The sequence below is a fragment of the Peromyscus leucopus genome, chromosome 7 (genome assembly GCF_004664715.2).
Source record: "Peromyscus leucopus breed LL Stock chromosome 7, UCI_PerLeu_2.1, whole genome shotgun sequence".
NCBI classification, from domain to species: Eukaryota; Metazoa; Chordata; class Mammalia; order Rodentia; family Cricetidae; genus Peromyscus; species Peromyscus leucopus.
In genome coordinates this window covers 110931458-110951809 of record NC_051069.1, presented here as the reverse complement: position 1 = coordinate 110951809, position 20352 = coordinate 110931458, and the positions used below count along the sequence as shown (strand labels likewise).

Here is a 20352-nt window from a genome sequence, read left to right as displayed (position 1 = left end):
ATGTTTGGATAGTAGTGGATAGTAGCTTGTTTCTTTTGTTTTTTTTTTTTTTTGCATAAGTATACAAATAAATAGAATAAAATCTGTAATGACTTTTACATTCACATTTGGTTCAAAGATCCTTTAGAGACAAATTTTGTTAATATAGTAGCAATGAACATCTAGATATATTTTGTTTAATTTTCTACTTGGGGTAAATTCATGAAAATGATACTGTGATGTTAACGTGTAGACATTTATATTTCTTATTGCTGGTTTGCTTTCTGGAAGGTGGTAGGTAGGTTACAGAGTCTGTCCACAGTGTGTGAAGGTGTCTGATTTTCCATACATGTACACAAGCTGAGTTCTTCCCATCTTTCAGCTTTGGCAAATTGGAAATGGGAATGTTTCTTTTATCTTTTTATTAGTGACCTTGCACATCTTTTCAGATGTGGCTGGTGTACTTCTTTGGAGAGTTGTGTCTGTGTGTTTGGTGGTTTGTTGTCTCGATTTGTCCCCTGTTAATTTCTAGGACCTCTGCAGGTGAGGGATATTAACACTTGCTTGTCATACTGTGCGCTAACATTGGGATATAGCAGGCAGGACTGCCTCGTTGCAGGGTAACTGAATGAGTGACATTGGTGAGTTCCTACTTCACGTTGACGATAGTACGTGTTATCATCCAATGACTGATTGCATGTTAGTCGGCGTTTTCCTGAGTGGTAGATTTATCCATATACCTAGCTTTGAAGATGAGAGCGCTGTTGCTGTTCGTCCTCTAGGCAAACTGCAGCAAGACTGATCCTTTGATGAGCTGGTTAATTGAAGAATATTAGGTATGTACATTAGCTTCTGTACCGTCTTCAGACACAAGATTGTCGGAGTATGTTCTACGTCTGTAGTCCTGCCTTTGATGCATGTCCACACAACTCTGAACACTTCATCTCTTTACTGCCTCCTACACCTCCTGCTCTAGTTTCGATAGCTTATGGTTGGTTATGTGGTGTATTCATCAACAGCACGGGATTTCATTAGCTATCACGCAGCTAACACCCACTTGAATTAGGCTGTTTGAGAAGCTACTCCCAGCTGACAACGGCACGGGCACTTCTTTTAGTACACTTAGCCCTTATTGGAAATTCCTAAAGCGCCTTCCTAGCTACCTTATGCCGAATCTGGTCTGATTCATTAGGGGACACAGCAACTGAAGGTCGCGGGGTTCATCTTACTTTCTGGATGTACCCCCGGTAAGCGGTCTTAGCTACTTTCGGATGTCGACCCTGTTGTCTTCCATGAGTGTCTCTTCACACCCATCAAGCATACCTGGCCGTGCATCTGCCAGATACAGTCGTTCTCAATTCTTTTTCTTTCTGCTTGCTGGGCAGTAACAACATCTCTTGCCAGCAACCTAGGGGGAGGCAGAGCAGACGAGGCTCTACAGCTACGCACCAGTTTCTTCAATTGTCTGACCGGGATAAATCCACAGCTCTAAGCGCTCGACGAGAGAAGAAAAAGAAATCTCGCATAGCCTATCAATCATTACTAACTTATGAACCTCTAGGCTAGGCTGGCTCGTGAGAGCGGGCTCAGCTGGCTTTTTTGCACTCTTGTATTGCGAGTTGTGCCAGCGCCCGGTCTACTTGTTGTTCGCGCACAGGCCAACAGGTGGCGCTATGCCAGCGTCCGGACATTTCTTCGAGAGGTGCGTTTTGAACTGATCTCGCGACTCTCGACTCACCTATTACCGCCTCTAGGTAGAGCTCATCACCTTCACGATGCACAAGGATCCATCCATCTAAAAATCGCCCATTGGAGAACTCTTCTTCCGTTAACTGGGTCATGTTCTGCTTTCATAGACACCATACGACCCTGTTCTATTCTTATATTCGGTAGGGAGTAAAATTCACTATTAACTATAATCACACGCTGTGTTCGCTCTTTTTCCAGATATCTGTAACTGAGAGCTGTTATCGTTAAGTCGGTGCCATCTACCTTTTAATCCAGTCACTCTCGTGGGACAGACGCATCACGGCAGCACTGTCTAGTGTCATTAGTCATCCAAGAGATCCACATAGACAACAGTGGTTCTACTAGACGTAGTACGGTTGGCCATAGATCTCGCAGGCGGGACATGGCCATACGGTGATCACACATGCGACCGTCAGTGTCTTTTCAAGCTTTACCGCGTCCTGTTTCTTCGATAAAACAGGTCAAGCACATAAGACACCTTGCGCGCACGCAGTGAGACGGAGGAGCAGAGAGGAGCAGCAGACATTCGTCTGTGAAACATCACCGATGGTCTGATAATCAATAGGTACACATAACGTTTACATAGGTTCTAATAGTCAATGAAGCTATAAAGAATTTATTCGTACCGTTACCAGTAGGAGTCAACCACGCGCAGAAACAAATACAATCAAGCAGTTTAGTGGGAAGAACACCGTTCAGCAGAATAATTATACGAAGGTTAGCTATTTGGGCCCGCATGGATGGGAGAAAGGACCAGCCACCCTCTAGTGCGGCAGCGAAGTGTGATGAATTTAAACGGCCTGTGTTAAGTTGTATCAAAAGCCTGTTACTAGGCCTCCATGACGGGAAGCGAAAGCTAACACTTGCGTTCGACCTCTCAGTCAGGGGAGGAAGTGTCTCGATTTTGCACAGGGTTGACTCAACCGAGCCGAAGCTTAGTATTTGACGTAGCATGCTCTGTCGTCACGCACCTCTGCTCATATGGCGATGCAATGGGATATAGAGAGTTCGTTGGGAGGCGACGGTGCTGTGCTGCGACGCCGCAGTCCAGAGGATTTGAGGACGCCTTAGGTTCGCGTGGTGCTAGCACGAATCACACTTTGGCTTAATCAGCACACAGTACTTTAGTAAGTGAGTGCGCAACGACGTGAGAACTGACCACTACCAACAGACTGCACAGACACGCTGGCTCAAGAGTTCTAAGATGGTTGCAGTAAATGGCGTGATTAGCTTGCCCCTGGCAAATTTCCAGGTTAGCAGCCGCTCCTGCTCGAAAGCACTGTTGGAGCAGACACATCGCATTCATCGGTTGGAGTGTCAGTGGGAGTATCGAGGCAGTGGTCACATCCATCTGAGTCATGACGCAGGACGGATGGTGCTGGGTTGGAGGTTTACCGCACTTCCCCACTTTCGTCAGTCTCGCTCTGTGGCTCACCTCAACGTGCAAGGTGAACCCAGCTCTGCCATCCCCTTCATCCCCCACACCATGTTGGCGCTCTTCTGTGGGAGTTCTCCAACTCAGACTGTGAGCCAGAGCTCGTGCTTGTTTCACACGTGCCTGTCCAGATTACTGTTGTCCTGCGTCGCTCTGTTGAGGCGCACCTGGAGTTTGTTTACTGGAGTGGTCCTGTCGTACCAGAAGGTAACAAAAGGCATTCAGTTTCACCCTTAACCGTCCCAACTCTATGAGAGCACTACGACAGGTAACAGAGAAAGGTGTAGGTAGTGGAGACTGGACTGTCAAGAGAGTCCTTATACTCTGTGTTTCGGCCACCTTCTCTTTGGTGTAACGGAAGTGTTGACCCGCCGTCGAGGAGACTCTGCAGTCTCCCCTCTCTGTGGTTCACTCGGAAAACACATCAGACCTATTTTCCTGTCCCTCTAGCTTGGCGATACGTGCCCTCTGCTTTTCAAGCAAGTGTCTGGTAGAAGGGGGTTGTCGCAAAGGACTGGTAGCAAGCGAACTGAGAGGAATTCGCTTTCCCTCCCTGTAGGGCGGCCCTGGGCCTGGAGTTGGGAATCTTGATTTCTTACACACCTGGAATTTTAGTCTACTCGCTCCATCTGTAGACTCAGAGCAGAGCTGGACATTAGAGTTGATTCCTGTCTGGCAGGCCCATTCGCCTTGGTGCTCCTGGCATGTTCCATGACGAGTGTGCGAGGGTGAAGAGGAGGGAAGGACCCTCGGTGTCTGTCAGTTGACTTAATTCTGGGGCAGGAGTCGCAGGTCGCCGCCGCCTGGTCTCGCATATGCCTACTTACGAGTACTTGTGGCCTTGGTCAGTCGGCCGCCATGTGATAGTGGCAGGTAATGTGGATCACGGTTGACAATGACAAAGATTTTACTGTGAGACAGTAAGTAGTCATAGTCTCTGGTTGTGAGGACGATACTTGGGGCATCAGACGCTATTGGTTTTTGAGTCTCCCCGAGGACACCTCTGGAGAGCTTGAGATGCTGCCTCCCTGACCGGGGCAAGTTCTCAGGGCGAGATGTCTCCTCTTCATAAGTTTTGCAGTTCAAAGACATTATGCAAACAGCCTCTTCAGCCCTGGCAGCATCTGGTGAAAGTGATGGGAAAATACTCTGGCAAATCAAGGTCAGGTTTGTAGAAACTGGCTATTCGTCCTGTCCTGTCTAGCAAGTATCAAAAATATAAGAGATGGCCCAACGGCGCGAAGGCCTTCACCTGTAGAGTCCCTGGATCCGTTGCTGTGAATCTCTTAATCTGATGGATTTCAAGTTCTTCTGCACACTGTCACTGGGAGGGATGAAATATCTTCTGGTGAAATTGAGGCTATGTTTGGTATCTTATCGTTGGCTACGCTGTCGGTATGTGTATTTGTTGGGTTTTGTTGGTGGGCAGGTCATCGCGTGTTTTGTACAGTGAGTTTGTCTGACCTGTGGTGGTGGCGAGGAGACTCTCGCCTGGCCTCACGGATTGTGGGTGTTTAAAGCCCTTCCTTTGTTGCATTTTTCTCGGGTGCTTGTACATACTTTTGTACCACTTGGCATACTATCACTCACTCAGACCGTTGAGTAAGGGGTGCTGTGTTGGTAATAGCGATCTTCAGCTTGCATGTCCCAGAAACTGATGTTGCTCTCGACCTTACCATACTTGCCTCAAAGCACAAAGGGCAATTGGGCTACCTACACGATTCACCATACCCAGAAGTTGATAGACATACAGCTGTTTGGAATCGAAATATGCACGGCCCATGACCCAGAGAGATGGTGGTGTGCTGTCGAGCGTGGCGGTGATCGCTCTGACGTTAATCTCCTGATTCGCAACCGCCACGTCCTCCTGAAGAGGGAGCCACAGGGCGAGATGGTACGCTCTTATTAGTCCTTCTTCTTGTAGTGTCTACAGTCTTCTCCGCCCGCAGCAATTTGGTCTATGGGTCTTATCTTCGAACAATTTAATTTTGCTTGACTACTGCTCAGGACAGGGACAAGCCCAGAAATCATAGATGATCAATAGGCCATAATACCTTAACCATGGTGCGGCGCCACACATAACCCAGTGGTTTCGGTATCACATCAGGCGATCTACACTAGCACAACGGCTCCAGAAGTGCGGCTCGTTGTCAAGCGAGGATGCACAGGGCACTCTCTAGCAATATAGTCTGTGCTGCCTTATCAACCGGAGGTACACCCTACATTCAGTTAATGGTCTCATTACCCTTCTTAGCTTATTACAAAAGGCGAATGCACTGGTTGAAGAGAGGCTAACTCAAATAGCATGCTCGTGGATTCTTATGGATTAGTGAGGGGATTTAGTGGAATTATGGTGAAGGCTAGTGCCTCGATAAGACTCTCAAGGTCAAGGTCCCTCCAACTCTGTGAGGTGGGCGAGGGTACAAGCAGGAAGGTGGATGGCGTTTCCTCTGCATGACATTATAAACCGGCTGCTTACCTCTCTGTGGGATGCCTTACACCTATGTACCAGAGCTGGCGTCCAGGAAATGACAGCTCTACCCTGTGATCCTTTGACTGGTGGTATACGCCACAATTGTGAGCTGCCAACTGCAAATTCATGTAACAAGTGCCATTGGTCAGACAACAGATATTTTTTCAATCTGGTGTGTGATAGTAGACATATAATGTTAATGACAGCCACCTTTTAGATCCCCTATCATCGGTTTCAGGAGGATGCTGAGGTCGAGCATTGTGTGGATCTCTAGAAGTAGACAGGTTTCAAACCTGGTCTAGTTTACGAAATAGCAAATATTCCAGTAGCTCGTCAACGCACCAAGGAGTGGCCTAACCAGGTTATGTGAGACACTTAGTCTCAAAGAAGAAAAAAGAAAAATGATAAATAAATATATATACGAGTATATATTAGGCCTACTATTATAATATGTAATATAATATATCCCTCTTTTCAGTTAGGATTGTGTGTAGGTGCTTGTGATACTGTTAATAGTTTGATTTGTTAATATTAATTTATTATATAGATATATATACCCGGAGAGCAATGCTGTGAGCGTAGGTGTTGGCCAATAGTGTCTGTGCTGTGAGCAGGCCTAATTGATCCAATGGACGTCAAGCAGAAGGGTTTGTCTTGGAGTCCAGTGAAGCTTTGGGCTCAGCCCTGCTTGCCTGGAAGTAAGAAAATATCTGGCTTCAGTGCTAGTCATTACTGGGGCCATGTGTCAGCACTTGATGCATAGTATTAGTTGAGCAACAAGTTAAAGTCCTTCAGTGAACTCTTGCCGGTAGATTGGACATAGTGGCAGTGGTCTCGAGCATTATTGCTTTATCTTGCACGCCGATAGCGCTAACTCACGCTTTGCTTTTTTTGGGGTTTTTAATTTTTCAGTAGTTTGTCCAAAGATGAGAGTGACTTAATCAACTTTGGATGAACCTCTGATGAGGGAGACTCCTTCACACCACTTTACGCTGGTCATAAACTCGCCATGCAAGTGTGTCAAGTAGAAGAACCAAAAGAATGGCTCAGAAGAACACCAGAATTGATCAGGTACCAATACATAAGAAAGTAACTGGCACCGCGCTCTATGAAATAGCTTACTATACCACTACCTTATCAGCTTGGCTCATGGTTAAGTTATCTGATGTGTCGTTGACAAACATGTGTGTCTTATAACGTTATCCTTCTTGGCTCTGTATTACCTGTCTGGCTTGAGATATCGGGATCTTCTCTAAACTCAAACGCACTAGACTGACGAGTAAACCCACCAAAATATGTGGCCATGTGAGTGGCTTTGCCGTGGGTATATTCGGTAAAGGCCTTATGGCATTAAGAGCCAGTGCGTGGAGAGAGTGTGGCCGTAGCATCGGTTAGGTTGAGTCATCAGTAGGTACTAGTCAATCTCATGGGAGAGAGCAGAGGCATTGATGTTGCTGTGATAGAGAGCCCTATGGGTCGTATATGTGATGTCAAACCAAGCGGAAGGACACTGTCTGATCGGTCTGCCTCTTAAACAACAGCTGGCTGTTCGGGGGGTCAGCGTAGGTAAAAGATGAACACTGAAGTGGTCACGAGAACATCGCAGTGATAATCACAGTGATTGTCGGATGAGCTGTCAGAGCAGTGCACAAGATTGTGGATGGCTAATAAAATACAAGGCAGGGGAAGCAAAAGGGGATTGGCGACAGTTTTGACAGTGTTTTGGTGGAAATGCAGGCGGGAGGTACCCACTTTTCTGACTGATCGGCTCTTAGCTCCTCTCTTCGAAGGCTAGTATGCGAGTCTCTGACTCAGGTGAACAATCTGAGTTGGTTATCTTCGGATAAGCCGAGGCACGAGCCCTAGAAGTGGACAGTGCAGTAACTCCACTAGCCTGCTGCGCACGCTCCTTGTTGGGGTCGACTTGAAGTCAAGCCCTTAAACAATGACTGTAAACTGATGCCTTAAAGAATAGCACTTTTTAAATAAAACATGATAGGCAATCCACACTACATCTTGGAATCTTGTTCGGCCAAAGTAAATGGAACCTACAAAAGAAGGCAAAGAGTATCTAGATCGCTCCGAAATTTTCTGAGATATTATTTGTGTCCAGATTATGGCTCGGAGCCTCCCACTTCCACCCTTTTCTCGGGTCTGATTGCTTCAAATTGACGCTATAGTCCTCACGTGAGGTATTCTCAGACATTCGGCTTTGATATCTGATGTGCACGCCTTTGTCTAGGGTACACTACGGGAGAAGGAGCGGAGTCGGCATCTCTTGACTGTTGGTGCTACTTGGGCAATTGATGTGGAAAAGGACCTTGGAATCCCCGGCCGCGGAGGAATCAATTTAACTGGCAACTGAGTTGTATTCTTATATTTTTGCATGAAGATTCCTGTTATACGATACTCTGGGTAATCGACCCATCAAACACATAGTACGAAAGCATAAAAGGCGCCAGAAACTATATTTATGGGTAAAAATATAAACATTAGTAGGGGCGTGATGTGTGAGATTTGGCCAGATGACTCAGGAAGCAGACCCTGGTACTTTTCCTGGGGACTCTATGGTCTCTTATAAGAGACTGGCATAGAATTTGGGCGAGGGGTTGTGGGGGGCTCGTACGAATCCTGAAATGACCAGGCGGTCTCCACAGCCCACAGGTCTAGAGCTACTAGGAATCTCTCTAAGGTTTACACGCGGTCTCTGTGGAAGGTTGGGAGCTGGGTCATGGGTGGGAGCCAGTACCGCACTATTTACTGTGGAGTAGTTATAGAGCGGAGATTGCCACGGTGAGGCGAGAGGAGAAGAACAAACTCATTCTGTCCTCTCTATACCACCCCCGCCTCACATCATAACATTCAAGGGTTAACAATTAATTTATTTAACTGCATGGAACTCAAAGACTTCCAATAATTCTGGGTTGCCAATGTGGAAGATAGCGATTGATAGAACAGCCATGTTACGGCAACAAAATCAAGAATGAATGTAGAGAAACCAGTTTGGGGTTTGGAGATGGGGCAAAAGTGAGCAGGCCATACACCGCTTGTTGGAGAGCACGCCGTCGCGTACGTGAGAAGTGGATCTGGCATTTCAAGAAGAGGCCGCGAGGGTTCTGTATGTTACTATAAACATAAGGGGCCTGTTGGATTTGAGATGACTAGGAAGCAGACTGGTACCCTAGAGACTGCAGAATGGGAGGGTTGTGGGGCTCTAGAAGAAAACCCAGGGTCTCCACAGCCTCCACAGGTGCTGCCTAGGAACCTCAGGTTCACTCTCTGTGGAGGGTTGGGAGCTGGGATGGTGGGGCCAGGCTTCTGTGGAGGCAAGAGCGAGATTCCACTGAGAAGGAAGACACCATCTTCCTCTCCCACCCCCAGCCTCACATCTAATTCAGTTTATAAAATGCAGGAACAAGACTTCCAATAATTCTGGGTGCATATTTTTGACCCATTTAGGACAAAAGAATGAATTGTAGAGAAACCAGGGGATTGTACAAGAAGTAACCTGTTGAGGCCTCTATCCATTAAAGGCCGTGCTTGATGAGTTCACCTAAGCTTTCAGAACTTGAGCCCCTTGGGGTCCCTTTCTTAAAGAAGAGATTGTCACATGTCTGACACAGGGAGATGGGGAAGCAGATGAAGAGCAGCATGCCAGGAGGAGGATAAAGAGCTCAGCCTTCAGAGGCAGAAAGAGAAGCCACCCACAAATGAAGAATGTGTTAGAAAGACAGCCTTGTAGGAAAAGCAACTTTTACAGAGTGAAAACATAAAATCCCATGTGAAAAATCATAAAGTGGTTGCATAACGTTAGCAAGACCTCCAAGAACAAAGAGCAAAATGGGAGGGTAAAGGAAGCACCGCCAGCCCAGGGCGCTCACGCCAAATAGAAGGATGGGGAGATAAGGAGAAGTCAGTAGAGAGGCTCTAGGGACCCATTCCAGCTTCCAGGGAAGGAGGTAGCCTGTGACCAGCTGTAGCAATGAAAGTTCCAGAACCCTGGGGATGAAGATGCAAGGATCTTGCAGGAACAAAGGAAACAAAGCCAGGTCCGGAAGGGTGGGACTTCTCAGAAGTGTCTGATGTAGGAGCAGTGGGGTCCTCTCCAGTTCTGAAGGAAAGGGCCTTAGTCTAGAGTTCTGGACATACGTAGCCAGTAGAGCAAAGGAGTACAGAGAGGTTCCTCCAGTAAAACTATTGACAGGGTTCCCAGTGTGTCAAGGGGAGACTTACCCAGAGCACAGAAAATAGAGTTGTGAAGTGTAGATCAGACAGTGAGTAAGACAGAAACTTTGGTGAGTGCAAGCCAGTGAGAGTCACTTGCCAGACTGACTTTTCACAACAGCAGTGGCAGGTGTAAACTCCTGGAGGTTACACCAAGTCTCCTCTCATAGAGGGGCCCTCCTCACACTCAGAGGGGCAGCTTTGGTTTTCCATGCCAATGACACTTAGCTGGGACTTAGAGGTGTAAGAGGTATACTGGGAAAAGACACAAACAGCAGTGTGTGTAGGAAGCTGCAGCCTGGTGAAGGTATGACCCTTAGGCAAGGAACAGCCTTGAACACAGCCCAACCAATTCAGTGCTTCTTTTAGTAGGGACTAGGAAGATGGTTCATGTAGGAGATAGAAAGGTGGGTCAGCAGGGGCTGGGGACATGGGTCAACGGGGGCTGGGGACATGGGTTAACAGGGGCTGGGGACATGGGTCAGCAGGGGCTGGGGACATGGGTCAACAGGGGCTGGGGACATGGGTCAGCAGGGGCTGGGGACATGGTTCAGTGGGGAATGGGCTTGGCATGCAAGCAGGAGGACCTCTTTGTATCTCTAGTACCTGCACCCAGGCACACTGATGAAATTTTGTAATCCCAGAACAGGGACTGCAGATCCAGGGGTATCCCTGTGAGCTACTGGCCAGGCAATCTAGCTAAATTAGTGAGTTCCCATTCAGTGAGAGACCGTGTCTCAAAAATGAGGAGAACAATTGAGGAAGACATTCAGCATTACCTCTGGCCTGCATATGTACATCCATACATGTATATATTCACATGTGCACTCATATGCACAAACACAAGCAATTAACTTCTATTCCCAACTTCCTTATATTTCTTTTTAATTGGATAATAGATTTAAATTGCTAATACAATTTCATTTCCTTATGCCAAGCAGAAACATTATACTTTTATAGATTTCATTGTTTGAAGGTTTGTGTCTGTTTTGTTCTATACTTCACTGTCTCGTGTTTGACAGGTGCCCAGCTGCTGTTTAGACCACTGTTAAATAAGTATGAGACAGAGACAATAGAAAACCAGAATTTATACCTCGTTGGTGCCTCCCACATCAGACTGTTACTTGGGGCAGAAGCAGTAGGACTGGTGAAGGAGTGTGCAGACGCTGCCATGCGGGCCTTCACCTACAGAACCCGCCACAACTTTAAAGGCTTCCACGGTAAGCACCATGGCTTTTTTCTACCCAGATGTGTTTGCTGCAAAGAAGTGTTTGATGAGATCAGGGTCTGTATAGTACCAAATACTCAATATCTAGGCTTTGTGGGCCTTAGTCTGTACTCAGTTTCTCAGTTCTGCTGTTTGGAGGAAAACAGTAGCCCTTGACCATAAGTAAATGAATGGACAGGCTGTGCAGAGTCCTTGGGCTATAACTTATCCTCTCTGGAGTAGATGAACACAAGTTAGAATGTGTGCTTTATTTATATGGTTCTAATTTTAGTAATAAATATGCATGGGCAAATGTAAGAGTTCAGTATTCAGAAACCTCACTTCTTGAGTTTCCTGGCTTCTTCTGATGTGGTGGGATGATGGGCATGTCCTGGCATTTAAAGGACATCTCAAAGAGAATATTCTGGAGTGAATCAGGGCCTCAGGCTTTCTGAAGGAGGGGTACTTGCTTCAAGTGCATGGGCTCCTGGCAGCGCTGTTGAAGTTAGAACTTGGAATTAGGCCTCTTGGTACCAGCTCAGTGCAGAACTTTTCACCTCAGAGATATGGTGATATGAGTAATATTTTCCTCTAAAAAAGATTTGTCTGTCAGAGCTGCTGTTTTCTTATAGATTTTATTCTCTGTGACGCTTGGTTCTAGAAGGAAGGGAGGCTAATGTGACTTAAGTCAGCTTGTCATCTGAGTTAGAAACATTGGTACAGTTCAAGAATACGCGTCTTACACAGCATCGCTCCCACCCCCGCCTCCCCCATTAAAACATCCTACAATTCAGAGTGCAGCCTCTGATCATTGGCTCCAAGTAAAGCCAGGGCAGTGTGTGCTAATGGACCTTTGGTGCCAGAGAGGCTTTGAAATGACTGAAGGCTGAGTTAGAAATCAGAGCCGACGCGGGACCCTCATATCTAAGTGCTTTGCCGTCTGTTAACTTTCCAGTGTTGAACTTGGGCAGCTCCTTAGGTTGTTTATGTTTATGGCATTTCTATGACCATAAGCATAACAATTTGAACATTATTAATTTTATATTCTACTAAGCAAGTAACCAGAAAGTTTTGTTCTATTTTAGATAACAATGAGGACTTCCTCACAATGGCCGAGTGTCAGTTCATTATCAAACATGAACTTGAGAATCTTAGAGCTAGAGATGAGAAGATGATCCCTGGTTACCCCCAGGCCAAACTGTACCCCGGGAAGTCACTGAGTAAGTCTTTGTCAGCCAGCTTCTGACTTGCCTGCTGTAATGTTCTTTTTTAGTCCTGGTTGTTCAGAATTTACAGCCTCGTGTGTGCCTTTTTTTTTTTTTTTTTTTTTTTTTTTGGTTTTTTGAGACAGGGTTTTTCTGTATAGTTTTGTGCCTTTCCTGGAACTCACTTTGTAGACCAGGCTGGCCTCGAACTCACAGAGATCCGCCTCCCTCTGCCTCCCGAGTGCTGGGATTAAAGGCGTGCGCCACCACTGCCCGGCGTCGTGTGTACCTTTAAGTCGCCTGCTCTGTCCTGTTCAATACTCACCAGGTCCTTGCCAAATCCAGTCAGCTTGATGTTCCATGTAAATTACCTATCACTGTTCACTTCAAGTCAGCAAAGTTCACTTTCTACCCAGAGAAAATCAGAGTGGGCAGAGCTAGGCAAGGTCTCATCCTGGAGTCCTGCTCTTGTTCCCTCGGACCTCCTGAGGTGACCATAAACAAACATAGAGTAACCTAGGACATCCTAACAAAGTGTGTAATGTGGATGAGCACTGGTGTAACAGTCCCTTGATATGATGGTGGCTTCAGGATGAAGCACACAGTGTGTACAGCAGCAAGGCCCGGGACTCTGGGTCCGCCTCTCAGGGCTGGGTCCCTGCATCTGGTTTTCTTTTTAACTTCACCCCCCTCTACTCCCCCCACTTGTGGCAGAACCTCAAGAACTACTCCACACTTCCTAGTTGCTACCAGATGTTCTCTCAAGCCTGTCCGCTCAAAGCAAGTCCAGGCACAGGCTGCCCGCCTGGTTTGCTGTTGTGTGCCTTCAGACGCTCTGGATAGGACACTTTCTCATTTGCATTTTTCCACACTGTTGATTTCTGCGGACATCAGGCCTTTGATCTGTGTGTGATAATACTGTTTCAGGGGCTGGGGCTCTGCCTGCCTCCTCCTTGGCCTCTGTGTTCTGAACCCACACGGCTCTGTCTCCCATTCTCTCTGTCCTGGGATGTGGATTTGCCTGGGTTTAATGGTGTTTTTCTAAAATTGAGTCTTTTTGATCTTTTGTTTTAAATATTGGAGTACTTTCTTAGGATAAACTGTCTTGATTTTGTGTGTGTGTGTGTGTGTGTGTGTGTGTGTGTGTGTAAACTTTTTTTTTCCCCCTAAAGCGAGCTGTAGTCATTATTCTTGTATGTTCTAAATTATATTCTGAATGCCTGGGTCAATGTGGCTTATACTTGTTTTTTTTTTTTTTTTTTTTTTTTATTTTTATTTTTTTTTTTTTTCGAACAGGGTTTCTCTGTGTAGCTTTGCGCCTTTCTGGACTCATTGTAGTCCAGGCTGGCTCGAACTCACAGAGATCCGCCTGGCTCTGCTCCGAGTGCTGGGATTAAAGGCGTGCGCCACCAACGCCCGCCTATACTTGTTTTTTAAATTCATTAATTTATTTATTTTACATCTTGACTGCAGCCTCCCCTCCCTCCTCTCCTCCTCTGTCGCCCCCAACCCACCCCTCCTCTGTAATCGATAAGAAAGGGGCAGGCCTCCCTCCCACAGGCTTCAGCAAAGCATGGCCTATCAAGCCTCCCTAAGACCGAGCACCTCCCCTGTGTTCAGGCTGGCAAGGCAATTCAGCATGAGGAATAGGTTCCCAAGAGCCACAGAGCACTGGGGACAGGCCTTGCTCATTGCCAGGAGTCCCACATATAGACCAAGTTACACACTGTTACATATATACAGAGGGCCTAGGTAGGTCCCATGCATGCTCCCTGGTTGTTGGTTCAGACTCTGATGGCTTATACTTTTTAAAGTGTTAGAACAATTCTTTACACACCATAAAGTGAGAAAACACTTCTCTGGGGCAATTTGCACATTTCGTGTTTATTTTCCCTTGAGGGAGATCTTGAGAAGAAAAGAGACGTTATTTTCAGTGTCTGGATTTGAGGACTGGAAATTTTTTGTTAGGTATCCTTTCTGTCCCATGCTGCAGTCTCCCCAGCTTTCTCTCCTTACTATGCACCCTCAGAGAGGTATTGTTCAAGAGAACACTTCAAACAAATGGAGACTGTACCACCTTGCACCTTTACTGTTGATGAGTGTTTGCTCATCTAGATTTCTGAGTTAATTCAAGTGTGTTCCTTTTGTAGGGAACTTGGTGTTCCACCGTGTGTCTGCCATCACATTGATGAATAATTTGGTGAATTACTGATGTCTCCTCCATTTCTTTAACCATAGAAAAAGTAGGAAAGGTCTCAGGAGTGCCGTTAGACCACAGGTGTCCATGTCTTGGGGATAGACACTGACAAGCTGTCCTTCCACACACTGGCTTTACGTGAGGCCATCTTCATCAGATTTGGAAAGCACCTGTCCTTCTGCTTAGTTTAGATTGAGTGTTTGGGCGGTGAGTTTTACCAGACTCTGCAGCATCTTCAAGGTTTTGTAGTTTTGTCTCTGTGTCATCAGTACGGTGAATGGTGATCTGGTGTGAGCCCATTCTTGCCGCCTTCTGGTAAACTCTGCCTGTCTAATTAACTTTCCTGCTGAATGCTACTTATTGCTTTTCAAATGATAGGAATATTTTATTTATTTTTATTGTGTTTCTGACCACTTATTTCTATATGGTCTACAATTTAATTTTGCTGTTTACTTTTTTATTATTTGTATTTTTTTCTTCATCACTCATAACCCTAGAAATTGCTAACTATGGGGATCTCATCACGTTCCTGCCAATTTGCTCTCTGTAGGGTATGTTGTTTTTGTTTGCTTTTTGCCTTGTACCTTGTTATTGGTTGCATAAAGATGTCTGGCAGCTCTCCAGTGTCGACTGTACCCTTCATAGCCATTCAGTGCTGTTTGTTTCCTAGTTCCCCGTTGTGTAAGGTTCAGCTCGGTCTGTCTTGGAGTCCTTGCTTTAGTCTGTGCGCCTGTTTTAATTTAGCGCCTCTGAGGGTCATTTTAGCTGGATCTTATATTAGAATATGTCTGGTTTTGCATGCAGCCTAATCTGCAGACTTTTTTTTCCCCTAAGAGGATATTTCTTTGTTTATTCCATTTGGTTCTGTGGTTCTGGTGGTGACGTCTTGGGCTCCCCGCACACCAGGCAAACGTCTACCACTGAGCTGTAATTCCGGAATATGCTGCTTATTAATGACTTACTTTAGATTGGGCTGTTTCATTTGGTGTTATATTTCATGTTGAAATGGCTTTTTTGTGTGCTTAAGAAAAAATTTTATCTCATGGTGTGTTCATTTCTCTCTTTTCAGTGAAGAAAGCTAGGAAATACCTGTTTTTAAAAATAAAGTCAATCAAGTTTAACCTAAAATTTACTTAATTTCTTTGACTCATATTTGTACCTTTTAAAATCTTTTTTTAAACTTAAAGTAAAAAATAGCCTTTTCTATTTTGTCATGAACTTTAGTTGTACAGAATAGTGGGTGTTGTGGGTTTCATACGCGCCTGCCTCTGACTTCATCTTTCCTCCTCCATGGTGCTCCACCCGTCCCCCGTCCCCCCCCCTGGTCCCCTCAACTGAAGTGCCCCCTCTGCTTTCACATGCATTTAGGTCTGCATATGAGAAACCTGGGGTGTTTTGACTCGTCACTGTCCCCGACTCCATGACCTTTTCTTGCCCCCTCTCCCTGTTGCCCTCTCCCTGCCTTCCAGTTCCCTGCCTTCTGGTCTGCTGAGCCATGCTGGGAGTGCGTCACAGATGCGTCCCCTTGCTCTCATCGTCTGTGCAGCTCTAAGAATTGAATGCAGGCATCTCTTTCTTCTCGTCTACACTTCAGTTACCTGCTCTGTGTTCAGTTCTTCTTTTTCTTTTTAGAGACAGGGTCTCACTCCCTACCCTTGGGTGGCCTAGAACTTGCTATTCAGAGTCTGGCTCCTCCTGACTCTCTCCGGCTTGCTGGGAAGGCACACACTGTCACTCTTGGCTCTGTATGTCTGATGGTGAGTGTTTTTAGTTTAGTTTTTTTTTTTTTTTTCTTAATGAATGAAGCAATTTATTAGCCCAACATCCTTTGTTCTATTGCTTCTTGTTGGCAGCTGCCACATGCCTGGCAGTCCTGCCTAGATGTCTGCCCCTGAAGTGTTAGCTTGGGTGCCACCCCCATCTTGGATCTTTCCCACCATTTTCAGCTCTCCCAACCCCCATTGCTTGGAGGACCTGGTGGACCCTCCTCTTGGAGGCTCTGCTGAAGTGGCTGTACTTGATGCTGTGTCTCCGCAGTCTCCTGCAGACTGTGCCCTGGAGCCAACCCCAGAACTACCTTGGGGGCACAGGTGCAGTGCTGTGGGAACCGCTCGTGTGTGGAAGCAGTTCTCCGCATACAGAACAAACTCGTTGTGTTTGGCCAGCTCGATTGTGTCCACCCATCCAGGGACTTCCAGTTCCCTGGACTTTTTGATGAAGGCTGCCAGAGCTCTAACCAACTCGTACTGGTTTACACAGTGTGGCCTAAGAGCTGCCAGCTGGGGAAAGGCTGAACTAGTTCTTTTCAGTCCTTTTCTTGGGTAGTGTCTTGTCATTGTATAGGGGAAGATGGCTATCATTTGAGGAAGCATTTCCTCAATTGCCTTTGAAGAGCCCCATGGTATTTACTTTGTTGTAGGGTATGGATTATGTATGTGCCGGATCTTATACCCTCTCTAATATTGATGTCCTAGGCTTGTACATCATTTTCCCACCTGTGTTTTTTGTCTCTCCCTCTTTGTGACTTTACTGATTTGGAATTTGTAGTCATTTCACTTTTTCTCACATTGCTTTTTGGAGCCCTTCCTTCTGTTCTCTCTGCTCCTGCTTGAGTTTAGTTTTGGAGACATGTTTGCACGGATCTCTTGGAGTCGTCAGCTTTTCCTTGTGTGGCACTGTGACTTCCTGTCTCTTCTTGGTCCTTTGCTTGCTGGGTGTTCTTGGCAATCTTGGTTTCTGGTCATGCTTTCTCTGTAGCTTTACCAGTCTCTTTGTGACTAGTACTTACTATTGTTTTTGTCTTTTTTTTGAGTCAGCTTAGTAGCCCAGGCTGGCCTCACATTTGCAGTTCTCCTGCCTCAGCCTCCCTAATGCTAGGATTCGCAAGCATGAATCACCACTAGCTCATTTGAAATGAAGTCCTTGGGGAGGTAGAATGTGGGAGGAAAGGGACCCACCGTCTCTAGCAAGGAGTGGTGGTAGTGAGAGGCTTATATTTTGCCCTGCAGAGAATTCCCCTCCAGGTAGTGCATTCTGTAGAGAGCTTCTAGGGAGCCCTGTTCTTTCAGGGTTCTGTTGTGCTGGGCCTTGACTCTGCCACAGCTGATGGCCTTTCCATTGGTTGTCGTAGGCACTACAGATGTGCACGGAGTCTTGGAGGCTTATCCATGTCCCCTCTGTGTCCCAGTAACTCCAGAATACCAGACCACCATCTCCCTGCCCCATCCAGGTTCAGAGGCTCTCGTTTATCCTCTGCTGACCTTAAAGGCTTTGTTTCATGGCTTGTGATTTGGATTTGTAAATTTGATTTCATAAAACATTTTTTTTATGTTTCTGGTTTTCTTTGTTTTTAATTTGGTCTTCTGAACAAGTAAGGTGTTGGTGTTTCCACTGCTCCAGGTAACCAGGCAGGCACACCACGTTCTATATCAACACTTGATTGGTGTCCTTTCAAAAGGGCTTGTGTAATCTTCATTCTCTTCGTTGGGAGGCATGTTCCAGATACTTCTAGGTAGAGCTGCAGTATGGACAGACACCCTGAAGCATGGTCCTGTGCTGCTGGAAACTTCCATCTCTCTGTTTATCTGTACCCATCAGCCCTCCAAGTAGAGATCACGAAATCCACCTGGAGTTTCCACACATCCTTTAGTGGAGCTCTTTCCTAACCTCACTCCTAGCTTCCTGTTTTGTGATGTGATCATAGCTCCTTGTGTGTTTCTCTTTCATTCAGCATGAGTTTTCACCAGAGCTGAGAGATGGTGTAAGGCCTGAGATTCTCCAGAACTGTGAAATGAAGAAACTTCTTCTCTTATAGTTAGGACCTCAGGCCCTGCATTATAGTAACAAAAGAGCAGATTAATAGGAGTTCTGGTCTGGTATGTTGATGTCTTTAATATTGTATGGTTTTTCTTTAGAATGCAACAGCCGCTTCTTTAGGCTATCACCTGCGCGTATGATGGACACGGGGTCGTAAAGGAGTCTGTCTCTAAGATTCCTGGTCAGTGTCATAAGAACAGTGACACAGGCTGGTTTCAAATACCACAGTAAGGAATGTGTGTCAGAATGTTCAACCATTGATATGCGTGTTTATATTTTATAACGTGCAGCAAACATGCACACTGTGTTTGGCCATACACTTTTGTAGTCTTTATGTTAAACAGGGAGAACACCAAATGAGAAACACAGGAATGTCAAAGTGTATTTTGGAGACATAGGTATCTCCTTGAGTAGCTTTCTTCCAGTTTGGATGGATGTGGTCTGTTCAGCCTGTGTCTTGGAGTTTCTATTGCTGTGAAGAGACACCATGACCATGGCAACTCTTATAAAGGAGAACATTGAATTGAGGTGGAGGCTTACAGTTTCAGAGGTTCAGTCCATTATCATCATGGCAGGGAGCATGGCAACATGTAGGCAGACATGGTGCTGGAGCTGAGAGTCCTACATCTTGCAGGTAACAGGAAGTTGGCTGAGACACTGGATGGTATCCTGAGCATAGGAAGCCTCAAAGCCTGCCTCCACAGTGACACACTTCCTCCAACAAGGCCACACCTCCTAATAGTGCCTCTGCCTGTGAGATTATGGGGGCCAGTTATGTTCAGACTACCACACCCCTGATACCCAACAGCCACAGGGAGTGAGGACTGTGCTGGTCATCCTTGCCATGGAGCCCTCCCTTTCTCTGGCATTCTGCTCTCTGGTCAGATCCAGGAGAAGCGGCCTGCTGTTCTCCCCTGCACAGAGCCCCTGTCAGTAGTCCTGAGCCTCCTTTTCCTGTTGAGGTGAACACTTTCCATCAGCCAAGGGTGGCTGTACTGTTAGCAGTGCTGCTGCCTTACCTCGGGTAAGGGTCCTGCAGACTAGGAATCCATAGTTTCCCTTGGGTCAGATCGTATCTGTTTGGAATCATTCAGTGGCTCGCAGAGTCACTCCAGTACTTGATGTGTGTTGCTGGTACCCTGGAAGGAGGGAATCTGGCTGAAGGTGCTGCCTTCTTCCGTTAGGCCCAAGAACCCTCCTATTTTCCTTTCAAGGTAAGAGCCCTTCCTTTCAGTTACCGTCAAGCTGACACGAGGAGGAGGCCAACCTCTATTTTTAGAGCTGAAACCAGAACCATGCTCTGGCATTGATGGTGATGAAGAACTGGTAATTCAGGACTCAATTCTCTCCAAAGGCTCCACGCTGTCCTATTTTTGGAGACATACAAGCAGTTCTTGGTGCCTGCTGGAGTGCCTTCCACAGTAGAGTCACCGCTCATAGAAGAGCCTGCAACATCAGTGCCACAGCCAGCCCAGGATTTCAACACCAGTGTAGTGGTGGTAAAAACTGATGGCGAGGCCCCGCTGCAGCTGGGCACCCCCACACCGAGGGCCAGGACTAGGGGCTTGTGGGCAACTGACTTAAGTCACGTTAGCCAAAGAAGAGTCCTCAGAAATTCCAGCATAGCCAGGCGGTGGTGGCGCACACCTTTAATCCCAGCACTTGGGAAGCAGAGCCAGGCAGATCTCTGTGAGCTCGAGGCCAGCCTGGTCTACAGAGCGAGATCCAGGGCAGGCACCAAAAACTACGAAGAGAAACCCTGTCTCGAAAAACCAAAAAAATAAAAATTAAAAAAAAAATTCCAGCATAAAGAACTTACAAAATGGTCTTAACAGCACCCAAAGCTGATGTAACTCAAACCATATGTCTTCTCACCCTTGCAGCTGGTATTTTGGGCTGGTACCTTTTCCAGTCATTAAGAAGGGGGTTCTTTATAGTCTGCCTTTTAAAGTCCTCTCCTCCTCTGTGTAGAGCTTATGTGAGTGATATCATTGTAAGGGGACTAATGAGTGAAGACATTTGTTTTCCCTCCAGTGAGTACAGCTGAGATTCTATCACATACATAGG

At 46.3% G+C, this 20352-nt stretch overlaps 1 protein-coding gene across 1 annotated transcript in view; it reads left to right on the top strand.

Moving 5' to 3' along the window:
- Window positions 1-2464: 2464 nt before the first annotated feature.
- Ano10 (anoctamin 10) overlaps window positions 2465-20352 on the top strand; it is a 117405-nt gene continuing 99517 nt past the window's right edge. Inside the window, exons 1-6 of the mRNA XM_028890480.2 lie at window positions 2465-2608; window positions 2981-3253; window positions 4899-5057; window positions 7879-7993; window positions 10802-11080; window positions 12153-12287. Coding sequence (XP_028746313.1) covers window positions 2465-2608; window positions 2981-3253; window positions 4899-5057; window positions 7879-7993; window positions 10802-11080; window positions 12153-12287 — 1105 coding nt within the window. The remainder of the gene's footprint in view (window positions 2609-2980; window positions 3254-4898; window positions 5058-7878; window positions 7994-10801; window positions 11081-12152; window positions 12288-20352) is intronic.